The sequence below is a fragment of the Camelus bactrianus genome, chromosome 8 (genome assembly GCF_048773025.1).
Source record: "Camelus bactrianus isolate YW-2024 breed Bactrian camel chromosome 8, ASM4877302v1, whole genome shotgun sequence".
Classification (NCBI taxonomy): Eukaryota; Metazoa; Chordata; class Mammalia; order Artiodactyla; family Camelidae; genus Camelus; species Camelus bactrianus.
Window position 1 is genome coordinate 16,983,899 of NC_133546.1, and position 18,259 is coordinate 17,002,157.

General features: G+C 35.9%; 1 protein-coding gene and 1 long non-coding RNA gene across 4 annotated transcripts in view; one reads left to right on the plus strand and one right to left on the minus strand.

Annotated features, from left to right (window-relative positions):
- Positions 1-1,246: 1,246 nt before the first annotated feature.
- Positions 1,247-6,677, plus strand: LOC123619819 (uncharacterized). Its single transcript, XR_006728552.2, has 2 exons — positions 1,247-3,814; positions 6,081-6,677. It is a non-coding gene; the product is annotated as an uncharacterized LOC123619819 (long non-coding RNA).
- ADGB (androglobin) overlaps positions 5,459-18,259 on the minus strand; it is a 148,147-nt gene continuing 135,346 nt past the window's right edge. For 2 of the 3 annotated variants that reach the window (XM_074368213.1, XM_074368211.1), the window contains exons 34-36: positions 15,414-15,504; positions 12,726-12,909; positions 5,460-7,578 (exon numbers count right to left, since the gene is read on the minus strand). In XM_074368213.1, coding sequence (XP_074224314.1) covers positions 7,393-7,578; positions 12,726-12,909; positions 15,414-15,504 — 461 coding nt within the window. In that variant the 3' untranslated portion in view covers positions 5,460-7,392. Of the gene's footprint in view, positions 7,579-12,725; positions 12,910-15,413; positions 15,505-18,259 lie in introns of all 3 variants that reach the window. The other variant, XM_074368212.1, reaches the window with a different exon arrangement.

Here is an 18,259-nt window from a genome sequence, read left to right on the forward strand (position 1 = left end):
ACCAAAGTATTTTTTGCACAGTTCTAAAGTTCACTGAATATTTCAGGAATGGAAACATTGTGTACAATAAGGGCAGACTAAACATTGTTATCTTTGAGAAGGGTTGTTCATTGTTTTGGAAAAGGTATCACCAACAGCAACCTCATTCAAAATATCTGAGTCACAATTATAAACCACCTATAAATCAGTCTGCATTTGTACCTGCTGTGTTTTCAGCGACTTCAAATATTGGTATGAACATTGTAGCTAGCATTTAATGTAGCATGTATTTCTAGTGTAGTCACTCCAAGCATTTATACATCAGTATTCATAGTATCTTGTTACAAAATATTTTGGTTTTGTTGTTCCTTTATTTTAAAGATTGGGCACTATAATTATTTTTTATTTATTAGAGATACTTTGTTAAATCTATTAGCTTGCTATTTTCTGTTCTTACCAGTTTTTCTTTGTTATTTTCGTTCTCTTTTCTAACTTACTTTTGGGTTTATTAACTAATTTTTTATTTTCAATTCATTAATGATTTATTAACTTGGTTTTATCTTTTGGTTAAAGGTTTACAGTTAACAATATACTTTGTGAACTTGTGGAGCTTTCACTCAAATAATATTCTAGAACTGATGTCTTATTTAAGAACATTACAACAGTGTGCTTTCATCCGCCCTCCTGTCCTCTGGGTGGCTGTTGTCAGCCATTTTACTTCTATGCAGGTTCTAAAATGGACAATACACAGCAATTATTTATTTAATTTTTTGAACTGTCATTATAACTGTATTTTTTACCAGATTTATTGAGGTATATTAGACAAATAAAAATTGTATGTATTTAACGTGTACAATGTGCTATTATACATATATGTGTATATATATATATATACACATAGTGAAATGAGAACCATGATCAAGTTAATTAATATATCCATCACCTCAAATAGTTATCTTTTTTGGCGGGGGGGGGATAGTGAAAACACTTAAGATCTTGTAGCAAATTTCAAGTATACAACACATATCATTAATTATAGTCATCATGCTATACATTGTATTACTCCAAACATATTCATCTTATAACTAAAATTTTGTGTCCTTTTGGCCAACTTCTCTCCATGTCCTCTACCTCCCAGCCCCTAGTAACCACAGTTTTACTCTCTGCTTCTACCAGTTTAACTGTTTTAGATTCCACAAATGAGTAAGATCGTGCAATATTTGTCTTTCTATGTCTGATTTATTTCAATTAGCATAATGTCCTCTGGGTTCATGTTTTTACAAATGGCAGGATTTCCTTTTTATAATGAGTTTATATATATATATATTACATATATATATGTAATATATATATATCTTATTTTCTTTATCTATATATACTTTTAACTATTTATTTATTCTGTATCTATTTATCTGTCCATCTGTCAATGAACACTTAGGTTGTTTCCATATCTTGGCTATTGTGAATAATGCTGCATGAACTTCGGGGTGCAGATATCACTTTGAGACAGTGATTTCATTTTCTTTGGCTATATGCCTAGAAGTAGAATTAGTGGATCATACAGTAGTTCAATTTTTCATTTTTTGAGGAAACTCCATAACGTTTTCCATAGTGACTGTACCAACTGACATCCCCATCAACACACAGTGCATAGTGGTGGAGGATCCAGAGTACTGTGGCAACAAAATAAAATATCGAAAGATGGGAGTTCTATCTTGAAAACCAAGGTTTACAGAAAATTAGGCAATAGAGGTGTAGTGGCAAGAATGAAACCCAACCCAAACAATAAACTCTCATAAGCCAGACTCATCAGTGAGAGACAGAGCTGTGGCCACATTTGATGATTATATCAAGAGAGAAAGTCCTGCACTCACAGAGCTGGGAAAACATTCTATGCTGTCTGTCAAACATAGGAAACGCCTCCTAATAGTTCTAAAAACAAACCTTTTAAAAATGTTGGGTAAAACTCCATATAAATTATTAAAGGTAATGAGATGAAAATGAAGCAAATAGCATTCAGATGGAAAATGAGAACATGCCAGAGATGTGTGCATTAAGCAGAAGAAAAATGTTGTATGAAAATTCAAAGTAAGCTACCAAAAATTTAAAAAAAAATAACCAGAGATTTGGAAAAATCAGAGATAGAAAAGCTCAGTAAATAATCAGTTAAAAAGTATAGCAAGAAAGAAAGAGAACAGAAAAAAAAGTTAAAAAAAAAACAAACAGAAATAATGACAGCAATAGAAAAAATTTCACAGAAGCCATTGATGTTTAAAGATATGGAATTTAATTATAAGGGCAAGATATGTTTGCAGCTGAATTTCATCTAACTTGAAGAGAGTTTAAAATACCAATGTTACTACATTGTCCCTTGAACAACATAGGGGTTAGGGGCGCCAATCCCTGTGCAGCTGAAAATTGACTATAACTTTTGACTCCCCACAAACTTAACTGCTTATAGCTTATTGTTGTCCAGAAGCATTATCAATAACATAAACAGTTGATTAACACCTATTTTGTATGTTACATGAGTTATAAATTGTATTCTTACAATAAAGTAAACTAGAGAAAAGAAAATGTTAAACTCAAGGGGAAGGGTATAGCTCAGTGGCAGAGTGTGTGCCTAGCATGATGCGTAATGTCTTGGGTTCAATCCCCAGTACCGCCATTAAAAAAATTAAATAAATAAATGTAATTACCTCCCCCTAAAAAAATTAAAAAATAAGAAAATTGTAAGGAAGAGAAAATACATTTACAGTACTGCAATGTATTTTTTGATACTGTAAGTTTATGTCAGTTTATAAGATGAATCGTCTGTCAGTATCTACATCAATATTGTCTCATATGATACAAAAGACTGTAGATGTTATACTAATTACTAACACTAGACATAAAAAATGAAAAGACAATGTGAAAAAGAAATTCACAGTTACTTACAAGTATAACAGTTTCATGCATCGATAATGAAGCAGCAGCAAGACGGTCACTTTATGATAGCCCATACACTAATGAATGAATTCTCATAAAACTTTTATGCCATATAGTATTATAGTTATATTTATAATACAGTATTGGAAATACTGTTACATTTTTTAAAAAGACATTTACCTGTGATGATAGGCTGATACGTAGTTTCTTTAATTGCCAGAGAGAAAGAGAGAGAGAGGCATACTGTATGGTAATATAATTCTTTGAAAGCACAGTTACAAAACAGTAATAAAACTAACGCATATTAATTTTATATTAAATATCACTCACCTTATGTCTATGTGAGGATAGGCTATTCACTTTGATACAAGTCTTCCATGGGGTGTTCTGCAGGATGAATATTTAGGTGATGATGATGATGATGATGACACGAAAATGTCTCATACTGTTCTTGCCGTACACTAGTTAGACTTTTACACACATACACAACAGATAAGTTTATCAACTGGAAGGCATGATGATTATTTACTATTTATTAAGTGGAGGTGGATCATCATAAAGGTCCTCATCCTCGCCATCCTCACGTTGAGTAGGCTGAGGAGAAGGAGGAAGAGGAGGGGCTGGACTTGCCATCTCAGGGGAGGCAAAGGTGGAGGAGGTGGAGGAAGTGGAGGGGAGGCAGGAGAGACAAGCAACCTAGATGTAACTTTATGGAGATATGTCATAATTTGTGTCTGATTTTTTGCTTTTTCCACTTCTCTAAAAATGTTTCTATCTTTCCAATAATTCCAATCCTTCTTCCACTGTTTGCTTGAGTTTCAGTGCCCATATCATAGAAGGGTCCGTGTTGTAAAAGAAGTCAAAAGCAGTCTTGAATAACTGGAACCCTTTGGCCAGATTGTCCAAGGTCAGTTTGTTTACTGGCACTGCTTCTTCTATGTCTTCATCCTCATCGTCTGGCACTGGTTTGGAAGCACTCACCTCCATCAAATCATCTTCTGCTAATTCCTCTGGTGTGGTGTCTATTAGTTTCAGAATTTGTCCAAGATTCTTATCTTGAAATACCTTACCCACTACCTTTTTGCCATATCAACAGTCTCGTTCATGATGTCCTTAACTGACTCTGTCATAAATCCTATGAAGTCATGCATGACATCTGGATGCAGTTTCTCCAGTAGTACACTGTTTCAGGCTTGATGGCTTTCACAGATTTTTTCTATAACAATGATGGCTTCTTCAATATTCTAGGCTCTCATGAAGTTCTCTCTATTGGGGTTCTCTTCCATAGCACTGACAGTCCTTTCCATAGAGTCCTATGTGTAATAAGCCTTAAAGGTTCTTATGACCCCCTGATCTAGAGAATGAATTAGAGTTGCTGTATTTGGGGGCAAGTAGACCACTTGGACACCTTCAAAATTGAACCCATGGGGTTCTGGGTAGCCAAGGGGCATTGTCCAATACCAAAAGAATATTAAAAGGCAATCACTTACTTCCAAGGTACTTCCTGACTTTAGGGACAAGGCATTGATGGAACCAACCCAGATAAAGGGGTCTCATTGTCCAGACTTTCTTGTTGTACAACCTAAAGACTGGCAGCTGGTGTTTATCCTTTCCCTTCAGGCTTGAAGGTCAGCAGCTTTATGGATAAGGACAGTCCTGATCATAAACTCCACTGCATTTGCAAAAAACAGTAGTCAGCCTATCCCTTCCTGCTTTAAATCCCAGTGCTCGCTTCTCTTCCTTGCTAATAAATGTCCTTTATGGCATTTTTTTCCCCCAGAATAGGGCACTTTTGTCTGCATTCAAAATCTGTTCAGGCAGATATCCTTTCTCTTCATTTTCTTAATGGCTTCTGGAACTCGTCTGCTGCCTCTTAGTTGGCAGAAACTGCTTCTCCTGTTATCTTGACATTTGATGAGCCAAACCTCTTTCTAAAATTATCAAACCATTCCTTGCTGGCATTAAATTCTCCAGCTTTAGATCCTTCACCTTCTTTTTGCTTTAAGTTGTCATATAATGATTCTGCTTTTTCTCGAATCCTATTAGAGTGTACAGGTATGCCTTTCTTATAGCAATCCTGCACCCATATGAAAGCTGCATTTTTAATACAAGATAAAAAGGTGTTTCTCAAAAAGTGCAAAGTTTCCATGCTTGCTGGCATAGCAGCAGTGATGGCTTCATGGATTTTCTTTTCTCCTTTTCTTCCTCCCTCCCTCCCTTCCTCCCTCCCCCCACTCTTTCTTTCTTTCTTTCTTTCTTTCTTTCTTTCTTTCTTTCTTTCTTTCTTTCTTTCTTTCTTCCTTTCTTCCTTTCTTTTTCTTCCTTCCTTTCTTTCTTTTTCTTTCTTTCTTTCTTTCTTTCTTTCTTTCTTTCTTTCTTTCTTTCTTTCTTTCTTTCTTTCTTCCTTTCTCTCTCCCTTTCTCTCTTTCTCTCTCCCTTTCTCTCTCTCTTTCTCTCTTTCTTTCTTTCTTTCTTTCTTTCTTTCTTTCTTTCTTTCTTTCTTTCTTTCTTTCTTTCTTTCTTTCTTTCTTTCTTTCTTTCTTTCTTTCTTTCTTTCTTTCTTTCTTTCTTACAATGGTCCTTATGCTGGATTCATTTACCTTGAAATTGTGAGCAACCACAGCTGCAGACCCCAATACAGTACATATCAAGTAATTCAACTTTTTCTTGTAATGTCATGACTTTTCTCTGTTTCTTGGGATCACTTCCAGCATCACTAGTGACATTTCATATGGTCCTATGGTGTCATTCAAAGTTTACAGTATTGCACTGAACACAGTGAAAAATACTCAAGAACCACGAGATCATTTTTTACTGCAATATGAAGTTTACTGGAGCGACTACTGCTCGGGTGGAGATGATTAGCATCACATGGCATTTTATACAGACTCTTATAACACTTGCACTCACTGTACAAGCAACAGGAGGGGCTGCAAAATTATTATATACTATAGATAATTTTATGCCATTATGATTTAATACTACATTTTTATGTTTGTTTACATTTCTCTTGACTGCAAATGGCATCATGCATAACCTGCAAGTGTTTATTTTGGTAAATTTTAACTTTGATTTGTAACATTTCATGGTAGTAAAGGATAAAATAGATTAGCATTGGCATGTATTTTATGCATTCATGACATATCTAACTTTTCCTTTTTTTTAATTTCCAGGTTACATGGTTCATCTGTGAGTTTTTCAAATTGCTGCAAATCTGCAAAAATTTTTCCAATGTATTTATTGAAAAATATGTGTGTATAAGTGGACCTGTACAGTTCAAATCTGTGTTTTTTGAGGGTCGACTACACTTAATATCCTGATACAAACACACACACACACATTTTCAAGTAGATAGCTTGTATGGTAAAAAAAATCTAAAAACAAAAGTAAGTATTCATCAATAGAGAATTAGTTGGATAGATTATGGAATATTGGTGCCATGGAATATTGCACAGCAATTAAAAATAAATTACTTTTGACTAGAAGAGACTTTGTATTGTTTGGTGAGAAAAATTAAGATACAGTGAAGTATGTATAACAAAATGTCAATATGTAAAATAAGCCATGATATAAAATCCTGATGTATAATTATATGAGATGAGTGAAAAATATCCATACTAGGTTGTTACTATGAATTATTTGAGGTGGGGTAGGTCACAGAGTTGTGAAGGAACATGCAGGCAAAGAGTAATAGAGAAAAAATTGCATTGAAATAAATGAAAAAAGTAAAATCATCTGTCAAAGTGAAACAGCTTTGACTGGTTCAGAAAGTCTATGGGTGTTTTTATCTGAGAAAGTTATGAATTGGAAATGTGCTTTTGATAAAGTCAATTTCCTACTGCATATCTCAGTTAATCCACTCGCGGTATTTTTTTCTTTTTAACTAGCATGAAAGAGCATGTTCTATGTCACAAAAAATACTGCTGATACATATAGCGAAGGATGTACGTGATCAGCTTGTCTGCCTGGGTTGTCCTGACTCAGGTCAGGATTCAGGCTTCCAGCAATTTGAGTGTGTGCTTAACTCATGGTAGTTCTTGACTGTTGAGCTGGGTGTCTCGATGGTTCCAATTTTTTTTTTTTTAAAGCACAGGTCTAAAGCATACTTTTAAAAATATTTTAAAGCCTTTAAAGTTAGAGACAAAATTTCTTTGAAGAACAATAGCTCTTTTTCTCGAATTTTTCAAAGACAATCTGTTGGTTCACTCGCGATCCTATTTTCATTACTAACTGAAAATGAAGCCATTCAGATGGAGACACGTAAAGTTTATTACATTCTAAATATGTGGAGGCTATTTTTATTGAAATTAGAAAATTCTATACTCAAATGATAGCTTTCTGGGAAAAACTAGTACATGAACATTAAAGCACAGAAACTATTTCTAAGGTAGAAAAACGTCTATTTTCAATTGGCCTAAAACCTTGTTTTTCTCAAAGTTACAGGTGATTAGAAATAGATCCTCTTCTATTGGGGGTATCCCCTGGTTACTTTTTCATTCCTTTCTTTTTTTTCTGTGTGTCCGGGGCCGGGACCTTCTTTTCGGGCTCCACGCGGCTGACGGCTTCCTCGGCGGCCAGAGCCTCCAAGCGGAGGCGCTCAGCGTCCAGCCGCTTGTTCCGGTACTCCTCCCGGACGCTGAGGATCTTCTGCCGGGCTTCGTCTACGGAGTCCTAGTCCAAAAGAAAGCCCCAGGAGAATAAGCTCCACTGGTAAGGCCTTATTATGGCTCCAGAAAAAGCTGCAATCCTTTTATCCTTTGCTCACGCCAATAGATTCATTTGAGAAATTAACGAAGAAAGATGAAAATCAGGTTAAAGTCTGAATGCGTAAAACGTGAGATGCCCGCTAAGGGCACATGAGATAAGAAAGAGCAAGATGAAGCAAGAAATAAGCAGAGATTTTTGGCAGAGCAACTATCTGCTTTAAACAAGTTCAGATATAATCTGTATAAAACACAGTGTCTCTCACTGTAACTGCTCAGTAAATTATTAGTTCCTCACACAAATTCCAGCCCTGACAAAATACGTCTGAGCTGTACTTGAAGACCTTCTGAATAATGTCACCTAAATCGATTGGTTATCTTTGTTATTGTCAATTTGCTTTTCATTTTCACTTCAGAAAAAACTGTTTTCCTCAAGGACACTGATGATCTACACGCATCTAAATCCAAGCTCATTTCTTAGATCTGTTCTTACTTAACCACCTTCTCCTTCCTGACTTCAGTTGGTTTCCTGGACATCACACCCTCTTCATTTTTCTTCTACTTCATTATCTGCTCCTTGTCAGTTGCCTTTGCTGATTTCTTCTTTTCTGCTTCATCTCTTAATGAGGAAGTGGCCACATCTCAGATCTCAGGCCTCTTCCCTTGAGGTAGATACGATCTATGGTTTTACTTTCCATTTATACACTGATGGGTCCCCAGCCCAGATCTCGCTCCCAAATTCCATAAGCATATGTCTAACTTTCATTCACTGTTTCCACATGACTAATAGATATATAGTAATGTCTGTTTAAATACAATAGATATATTAAAAAATGTCCCAATTGAAATCTTATCTTTCCTCCTAAACCATCAGATTTGATGGCACTCAGTCCTTTCAACTGTTTTAAGCCAAAACTTAAGAGTATTTCTTGACTCCTCTCTTGTAATAAATACACCAACAATCCATCAGGAAATCCTCGTAACTCTACTTTCAAAATATATCTAGGATGCAATAATTTCTCAACACCTCCACCCCACCATCTTGGAGTGAACCCCCCTCCCGTGCTCACTGCAGTGGTCTTCTCACAGAACTCTTTTCTTCTATGTGTCTCCTTGTGTGCTTACCTGTTCTCCACATGATATCCAGAGGGGACCTTCTCACACATAAGTCAAATCATTACTCCTCTGCTCTTTAGAATCCATGCATAGTTCCACATTTTTCTCAGAATAAAAGCTGAAGTCTTGACAGTGGCCTTCACAGTCCTACATGGTTACCTTCTCCGTCAGCCTCTCCCCACTTCCTCTCTGATCTCTTCTTACACTCGTCTACTCCTTGCTCACTCTGCTCCAGTGGCACCGGCCTCCTTGCTGTCCTTCTGACGCAATGAGTATGCTCTTTCCCTAGGGCCTCTGCACTAGCCAGCTCTTCTGAATCATTGTATTGTGATTCTGCTCTACTCTGTTTTTCTCGATTCTGGTCCCTTTCTATCACCTTATACAATATTTATGGATTATGTTTGTATTTGACCATCTATTTGCTCACCAGAATCCAAGCTCCACAAGGGTAGGGGTTTATCTCTTTTGTTCGTGCCTAGGACAGTCCCTGATACAAACATGCACAGAAATATTTGCTGGGTAAATAAACTGTAGAGATGGGAAGTGTCAGAAAATTATAAACAGGTAAATAATGTTTATATTTTTGAAAAGAAGAATAATTTTTCAAACTGTAGACAAGAATACTTACTGTCAGTTTCAGGCACCATTCTAGAAATGGGTTATGAAATGGCTTCTCTAAAAACATGTCTGCAAGTAAGGCAGTGATTATTAAGTGCTAATGTAAGTTTACTAGGAGGCCATGGCTTCCTAATTTCATTTGCATTTCTGATAGTAAGGGCAAAATTATGGTTCAACTTCTTGATTGTTGTTGATTTACTACTATTACTCAGAAATAATATAATGGAATAGAAAGGATTAATGAACTGATGCTAGCTGGAAGAGAAGCTTCTAGAAATGACTGTTCTGTTTTCATCACTGATGTCTTTAGAAATTTTGTCATGGTTTTGCAACTTGCATGGCTTTGGTTGAGATGGTGGAACAGCTGGATGTCAGCATCAGACTCCCCAAAGTTTTTGATGAAAGAAAAGTACTGTATCTACCACAATAAAACTGCTTTTACTAAACCAGTTGCACAAGTACAAGATGATAGCAGTGACATATTTTAAAAACAGAGAAAGAGAGAGATCGCACCATCTTAAGGGTTTAGTGTAAAGTAAGTTTAATGTATGTCAGTGATCTTTTGAAGATTAGTGTGTTCTCACCTGATAGTAAGTATGGTACTGATCGTGCTTCTCTTAAGGTAGCTTCAATAAAAACTAGGGTGTTTATCTGTACCTCACACTTAAAGAATGGGGTCTAAATTCAAAACTGTCCCAGTTAATATTTATTCCCTGCTTCCTCTCCATCTACTGCATTTACTTGTGTATTAAACACAAAACACATGATGGGTAATCCTGAAATTCCCTTTTGTCTTACAATATTTTCATTTAAACTATTTTCTACCTGATAAATTGAATCTATATAATTTTAATATTCATTTATTGATTCACTGATTCCTTGATGAAGCAAATTTCTTTGAAATAAACATCCTTTCCAGGCTCCAAGGACACAAGAGTGAATCAAAACAAAGTCTGTTTATGTAAGGTCTCTATTCTAGTGGAGGTAGATTTTAAAATGTATGCATATTTAATATATATCTATAATATACATACATTTCCATGTTAAACCAGTACATGAATATATATATATATATATATATATATAGGATAAGTGTTTTAAGGAAAATAAAAAGGCCAGGAATGGGTGTACACATTTTCAATGGTGTTAATCTTGGAAGGGTAGGTGGAGAAGACCTCTCTCATGAAGTGACAATAGATAAGAGACCTCATAAAGTAAAGCTGTACACCATTTGGCTCTCTCGGGGAAGGATGTTCCAGGAAGGAGCAGAAGCAAGATCAAAGGCCCAGAAGTGGGTACACACTTGACTGTTAGAAGGAAGGTGAAATCAGTTTGGAAAAACCAAAAGGCTCAAAGCAGGTGGAATGGCAGAGGAAAGGATGAGAGAGGAAAGTGGGCACTAGACTTTGCAGTGCTCTAGACATTTAATAAAGATCTCGGCTTTTTTCATAGCGAAATGTGAAGCCATTAGAGGAGTGGAATGAGCCCACCCTCCATTTTAAAGCTGTACTATGATAACCACTACTGCAATTCACGAAACATTTCCAGTCCCCCTCCAGGTACGTGCTGGCGTGGCACTCCGTATTAGTCAGCTAGGGCCGCCGTAACAATGTGACACAAACTGGATGGGTTAAACAGTATAACTTTATTGTTATTGATACTAGATGTTTGAAATCAAGGTGTCAGCAGGGTTTATTCCTTCACAGAAATTGTATGTGTCCATGAAAATCGATTTGACCAATGAAATGTGAATATAAAATATAAACATGATGAGAAGGACCCTCACCTGGACTCACTGAACATGTGAACGAGTGAACATGTAGCTGGAGTGAGAAACACTCTTTCATTGTTATAATCCAGGGATTGGTAAACTAAGGACTCTGAAACAAAGCTGGCTCATTGCCTCCAGATGTTCTAAATAAAGTTTTATTGGAACACATTTAGGTATCATCACTGACTAATTTTGTGTTAACAGCAGCAGAGTTGAGTAGATTCAACTTACTGCCTGCAAAGGCAAAAATGTTTATTATTTGGTCCTTTACAAGAAAAAAGTTTGTCAACCCCTGTCTTAAGCCACTGAGACAATGGGTTTTTTTGCAAGCACAGGATAGACTAGTTTGTCCTGACTGATAACAATCATTGTGGCTCCTGAGCAGAGACTTTGTAGAGGACGAGGTGAAAGCAGTGAGCTCAGCCAGGGGGCTGCTGCAGGACTCTGAATGGAAGACCAGGACGGTCTGGACTAGGGTGGCTGGGACAGAGAGAATGGAAGGTGGCTGAAATTTGGATATGTTTTCAAGGTGATGATGACAAGTTTTGGTGATGGATTAGACGTAAAGAATGATAAGTTAAGGATGTTTTCAAGGTTTCTGCTCTGAGCAACTGAGAGGGTGCCATCACTGTTTACCAGGCTGGAGAACATTGGTGGAGGGATGTGTTTGAGCTGAAAGAAGAAAGAGGGCAAGAATGATAGTATTTGGATTTGGAGAGGTTTGATTAGAGGTACCTACTGGACAAACAAGAAGAGATGACACATAGACATGTTCCTCAGATTGGCCAAAACTAGGAATGACACGGAGAACCCAATATCCCTGTAGATAAAATGTTTAGAAAGTCCTGTAGCCCTCAGTGTCTTTGGGAGTGTGTATGTGTGTTTGTGTGTTGTAGGGAAGAAGGAGGAAAAAATAAATCTTCATCCTCCATAGTGGAAGTCATCTGTGTACATTTATTAAATTCCCCATTTCTAGTATGATGATACTTCTATTTTTAATTTAGCTTGATCTTTCACAGTACAGAAATCTCTATTTTTTTGTTTTTGGACCATGTCTAAATAAAGCACCTCTACCCCTCTGCTGGGATGGAGGAATGACAGTCATCTGGCTACAAAAAGTTGAGGTGTAACCTGCAATTTCTAACTGCTTCCAAAATAGCTTTATACCAGCGAAACTCAGTGATTAATTTTTTCTTCCTCCCACTTCACCTTCATTTCTTAATGTGGCTGGTGTCATCAATTTCTGAACCTGTGGGAGATTCTGTGGAGCAAATTAGGTTAGGAGTTTTTCTACTGCCAGCTAGGATTTAGCTACCACAAGTCTGTCAATGTGATCTACCTCTGACTTCAACTTCACAAATACTTTGCTGTGGTCTTCTCTCCTGTTCTCTCCATTCTGTGGATAGATTTCCAATATTGTATGCAAAAGAGGTTTTAGGAAGCGAGTAAATTAGATGTGTATAAACAATTTTGCCAGTTTTCTGAGAAGTTGGGAACTAATGTTTTCAAGACTTCTTTCTACCCAGTTATGATATAATTCTGTGATATCTTTTTAATATTACAAAATAATTTGTCAGCTGTGATCCATGTCTATGTACTTTGAGACTCACCCGCATTTCCTTGTACATCTCCAGAACTTTATCCCTTAATTTAATCCTTTCTTCTTGGTCAATATCTCGAATGCTGAGGATTCTGGTCCTATACTGTCGGAACTGATGGACCTCCTCTGCCTTCTGCATTGCTTGCAGCTGACTCAGTTCTTCCGTTCGCAACAGAGGCTTGGTTTCTGTTTTACTTGATATAGAAACATCAAAAGAGATACATAAATCATTTGGGAAATTCTGGAATGAACTTTAGCATTCAAATAATTTAAAAACATATCAACATACCTAAGAATAAATCTAACCAAGGAGGTGAAAGAATTATACACAGAAAACTATAAACCATTGATAAAGGAAATTAAAGAAGACTTGAAAAAAGTGGAAAGATATCCCATGCTCCTGGATTGGAAGAATCAATATTGTTATAATGGTCACACTGCCCAAGGCAATCTACAGATTTAATGCAATCCCTATCAAATTACCCAGGACATATTTCATAGAACTAGAACAAATCATAATAAAATTTATATGGAACCACAAAAGACCTAGAATTGCCAAAGCATTACAGAAGAAAAAGAAAGAGGCTAGAGGAATAACTCTCCCAGACTTCAGACAATACTATAGAGCTACAGTCATCAAGGCAGCATGGTATTGGTACAAAAACAGACATATAGACCAATGGAACAGAATAGAGAGCCCAGAAATGAACCCACAAACTTTTGGTCAACTAATCTTCAACAAAGGAGGCAAGAATATACAATGGAATAAAGACAGTCTCTTCAGCAAATGGTGTTGGGAAAACTGGACAGCAGCATGTAAAACAATGAAGCTAGAACACTCCCTTACACCATATACAAAAATAAACTCAAAATGGATCAAAGACTTAAACATAAGACAAGATACAATAAACCTCCTAGAAGAAAATATAGGCAAAATATTATCTGACATACATCTCAAAAATGTTCTCCTAGAATAGTCTATTCAAGCAATAGAAATAAAAGCAAGAATAAACAAATGGGACCTAATGAAACTTACAAGCTTCTGCACAGCAAAGGAAACTATAAGTAAAACAAAATGACAACCTGCAGAATGGGAGAAAATTTTAGCAAATAATAAACCTGACAAAGGCTTGATCTCCAGAATATATAAGCAGCTCATACGACTTAACAAGAAAGAAACAAACAACCCAATCCAAAAATGGGCAGAGGACCTAAGCAAGTAATTCTCCAAGAAAGACATACAAATGATCAAAAGGCACATGAAAAAATGCTCAATATCACTAAGTATCAGAGAAATACAAATCAAAACTACAATGAGGTTATCACCTCACACCAGTCAGAATAGCCATCATTCAAAAGTCCACAAATGACAAATACTGGAGAGGCTGTGGAGAAAAGGGAACCTTCCTACACTGCTGGTAGGAATGCAGTTTGGTGCAGCTACTGTGGAAAACAGTATGGAGATTCCTCAAAAGACTAGGAATAGACTTACCATATGACCCAGGAATCCCACTCCTGGGCATATATTCAGAAGGAACCCTACTTCAAAATGACACCTGCACCCCAATGTTAATAGCAGCACTATTTACAATAGCCAAGACTTGGAAACAGCCTAAATGTTCATCACCAGATGACTGGATAAAGAAGAAGTGGTATATTTATACAATGGAATACTATTCGGCCATAAAAACTGACAACATAACGCCATTTGAAGCAACATGGATGTTCCTGGAGAATGTCATTCTAAGTGAAGTAATCCAGAAAGAGAAAGAAAAATACCATATGAGATCACTCATATGTGGAATTAAAAAAAAAAAAAAGAACATAAATACAAAGCAGAAACAGACTCATAGACATAGAATACAAACATGTGGTTACCAAGAGGGTGGGGTGTGGAAAGGGACAGACTGGGATTTCAAAATGTAGAATAGATAAACAAGATTATACTGTATAGCACAGGGAAATATATACAAGATCTTGTGGTAACTCACAGAGAAAAAATGTAACAATGAATATATTATATGTTCATGTATAACTGAAAAATTGTGCTCTGCACTGGAATTTGACACAACATTGTAAAATGTCTATAACTCAATAAAAAAAGGAAAAAAAACCAAAAAAAAGTATCAGCAGGGTGCTGATCTGGATCGAATCAAATATTAGGAACAGAAGGAATAAACCATTATTTTTACATGGGCTATACTCCATTTATTAAGTCACTAATATTTTTGGAAATTATTTTAGGAAAATACCAGCAAAATTAGATGTGCTATTTGAAGAGGTGTATTGGTATTCGAAACTATGAGAATATTTTGCAGTTTTTTCCTTTTTAATATATGAAGCTAAATAGGTTTAAAAATGTATGCTTGAATAACTCTCAATTAATTTTATTGTTTAGTTCTTAAGAAAATTCAATCTAATCAAACCATGGCAGCTGGTATGTCGGGAATTTTCTGCAGCTAAACTCACCTTAACCAGGCTACAAATTAAATCTTTACCGAAAACATTTATATGCTTTTATAATTGACTTAATAAAACATTTGCTAAATTTGAGATGTAACTCATATACTTCTAAAAACCTAAATACACTGAAAATATATTAAGCATTTAATTTCAGACTTTCAGTTGTTTAGCAACTGCTTATTGACAATCCAAAATTCTATGAACACAAATGTTAATCATGTTTATTAAAACTTACCGTACATATTGACTTAAGTCTACACATTGTAGTTTTTTTCGAATAAGTTGTGGAGACATTTCCAAAATTGTTGGGGATCGCGATTGAGGCCCTGTTTCAAAACAAAAAGTGCCAGGCTTTCAAAAAAAATCAACAATAACTAACTAAATGATTGTATATTTCATTTATATTGAAAATATTTTGCACTTCCCTTATTTAATATGATTTTCATGTTATTTAATGACTATGTTGAAATATGACTATATTTCAGATTTATCCTCTCGTTGGTATTACTATACTACCAGTTAAATGAAGGAGATGACAATGGGTATAGAAAAAATGAATATGGTCTATAAAAGAGAGTAATAAAATGACTCTAATTTACTTAAGTGAAAACAGAGACCAAAAAAGATCATACTTTGTTATAAAATTTTATTCTAAACAAGTTAAATAATCAAATATTTAAAGTTTGGTCTATCTGTGAAAGCTGTACTAAGCACTGTGGGGGTGGGATATAAAAATGTTTTGATACACAGTATCCTACCTCCAAAAAACTTTTAGTCCAGTAAAGTAGGCAATATTACAACAAGTAAACACTGAAAATCAAAGTAACAGGAGCTTTTTACCCCACAGACTCATCTGAACCCACAAGAACAGATCTAAGAAAGAAATTTTAGAGACTAAGATGTTAACCATTCAGCCTTTCCAGACCATTTAATCTCTCTTTTTAAAAAAATATTGAAGTGTCATTTACATACCATACAATTTATTAGTTTTGAAAGTATAACTCAGTACGTTTTAGTAAATTTACAGTTGTGCAACTGACAACTAAATCCTTTCCCAAAACCTTCCCATTATCCAAATGCATACTCTTGTGCCCTCTGCATACCCACCACAAGCCCCAGGCTGTTGATTTGCCTTTCCTGGATAGTTCATGCAAAGCTACAAGGATATACTGCACTGCATAGAGAATATAGCCAATATTTCATAATAACTTTAAATGGAGTATAATCTATAAAATTTTTGAATCCCTGTATTGTATATCTGAAACTACTATTATAAATCAACAATATACCACAATAAAAATAAAGTAAATCTGATAGGAAAAGGTACACTCTTTCAGAATTATGTGAAATTTAATGAAAATGTCTCAAGACTCTAATGGCCAAATGAGTTAAGAAATGAGGATCAGGAGGGTTGAAACTGAATCACAAGCTTCGGTCCCTTATAACACCAGTCTGGGACTCTGGGAAAAAAATGTAATCTATATTATGATTGCAGGGACACTATCCAAGGCAGGTGTGAAGAATCATGATTACACATAATTTTCTCAACTCAAAGATTACTTTGTTAGTAAATAAATAACCAGAATTTTATTTTATTTTTATTTTACAGATCTTTAACTAAATGTGGGGAGAAGTTTGTGTTAAAATAGAGGTCACAGTACGTGGAATAAAAAAATACTAGGGTTTAAGTCCTGATTCTATGCAAACTATTTAAGCTTTCTGCTCTTGGGTGAGTTATTTATGAATTCCTTTGTTTTGAGGCTGAAAACAAGCAGGACCCTTGAGGGGCCTTCTTTGGGACAGACGCCCTACACATGTCCCCCACCTCTTGTTTGTAGAAAAGCTTTGCTTCTGAGGCCTTCCCTGAGTTCCAAAGGACAAATTTAATCAGAGAAGTGAGAAAATGCAAAAAAAAAAAAAAAAAGAAAACAGCCAAGTAAGACAAAATAATAATAGCACAGCCTAAATTGACTATATTTCAGTTAAACACACACAAACACACACACACACACATACACACACACACACACACACACACACACACACAAAGAACCTTTAGTTCCTCCTCAAGGGCTATAGATAATATCCGGAGCCATGTCCTTAAGTTATTTTGCAGATACTAAAACCCCCGCCAGGTGGAAGAGTTAACTGCATGATAATCACAAGCACAGAGACCCCAGACGGACTGGAACCAGAAAGTTGATGATATTAACTCCTGAAATACTACCCTGTTACCTCAAAACCAACCAATCAGAAGAATGTCCATGATCTGGTCAGGCAGCCCACAACTCTCACCTCTAATGCTGCCTTGAGAAACCCTTCCCTGAAAGCCACTGGGGAGTTTGCATCTTTGAGCATAAGCTGCCTATTTTCCTTGCTTAGCCCCATGTTGGGCAGCTTGCAATAAACACTGTACTTTTCTTCACCACAATCCAGTATCAATAGATTGGCTTTGCTGTGCAATGGGCGAGCCGACCCAAGTTGGTTTGGTAACAAGGCAGAGGTAACAGTATATGCTTTTTCCAGTTTACAGAGGCTCAAATGAGATGATTATGCCAAAACACTTTACAAATTCAATATTAATCTTAAATGTTAGGTATTATTCTAGTAAGTTTTAGTGCTGTTGTTATATGTGATTATCTATCAAATGAACGTTGACTTTCAAAATGCTGGTTCAAAGATATCAGAATCTTTGGTTAGTATGGTAAAAGAGCCCTTTGAATTTTGGAATTTTCCTCTTCACTGTGAAAATCACTCAAGAGCATGTTTTAGCCATAAACAAGTTTTAATTTTAAAATTCTCAGACTGGTTTAGCAACTTTGAGAACCACAGTTGGCATTTCTAAGGGTGCTTTCTTCCAAAATATCTTTCTTTCCTGAATTCTGAATAAGCAGAGAAAGAAAAAGTAAGAATTTTCCATTGAAAGACATATCGTTGGGATGTAGCTTGGTGTGAGAGGCAAATGGGCCATGATCATGGAACCTTCGGCCGAACCCTTCAGCATCCCTCAGTCACAGTTACACTTGTCCAACTCAGGGATGAGCAGTGGATGCAGGCTCCTTGTGGGCAGCCCAGTTTATT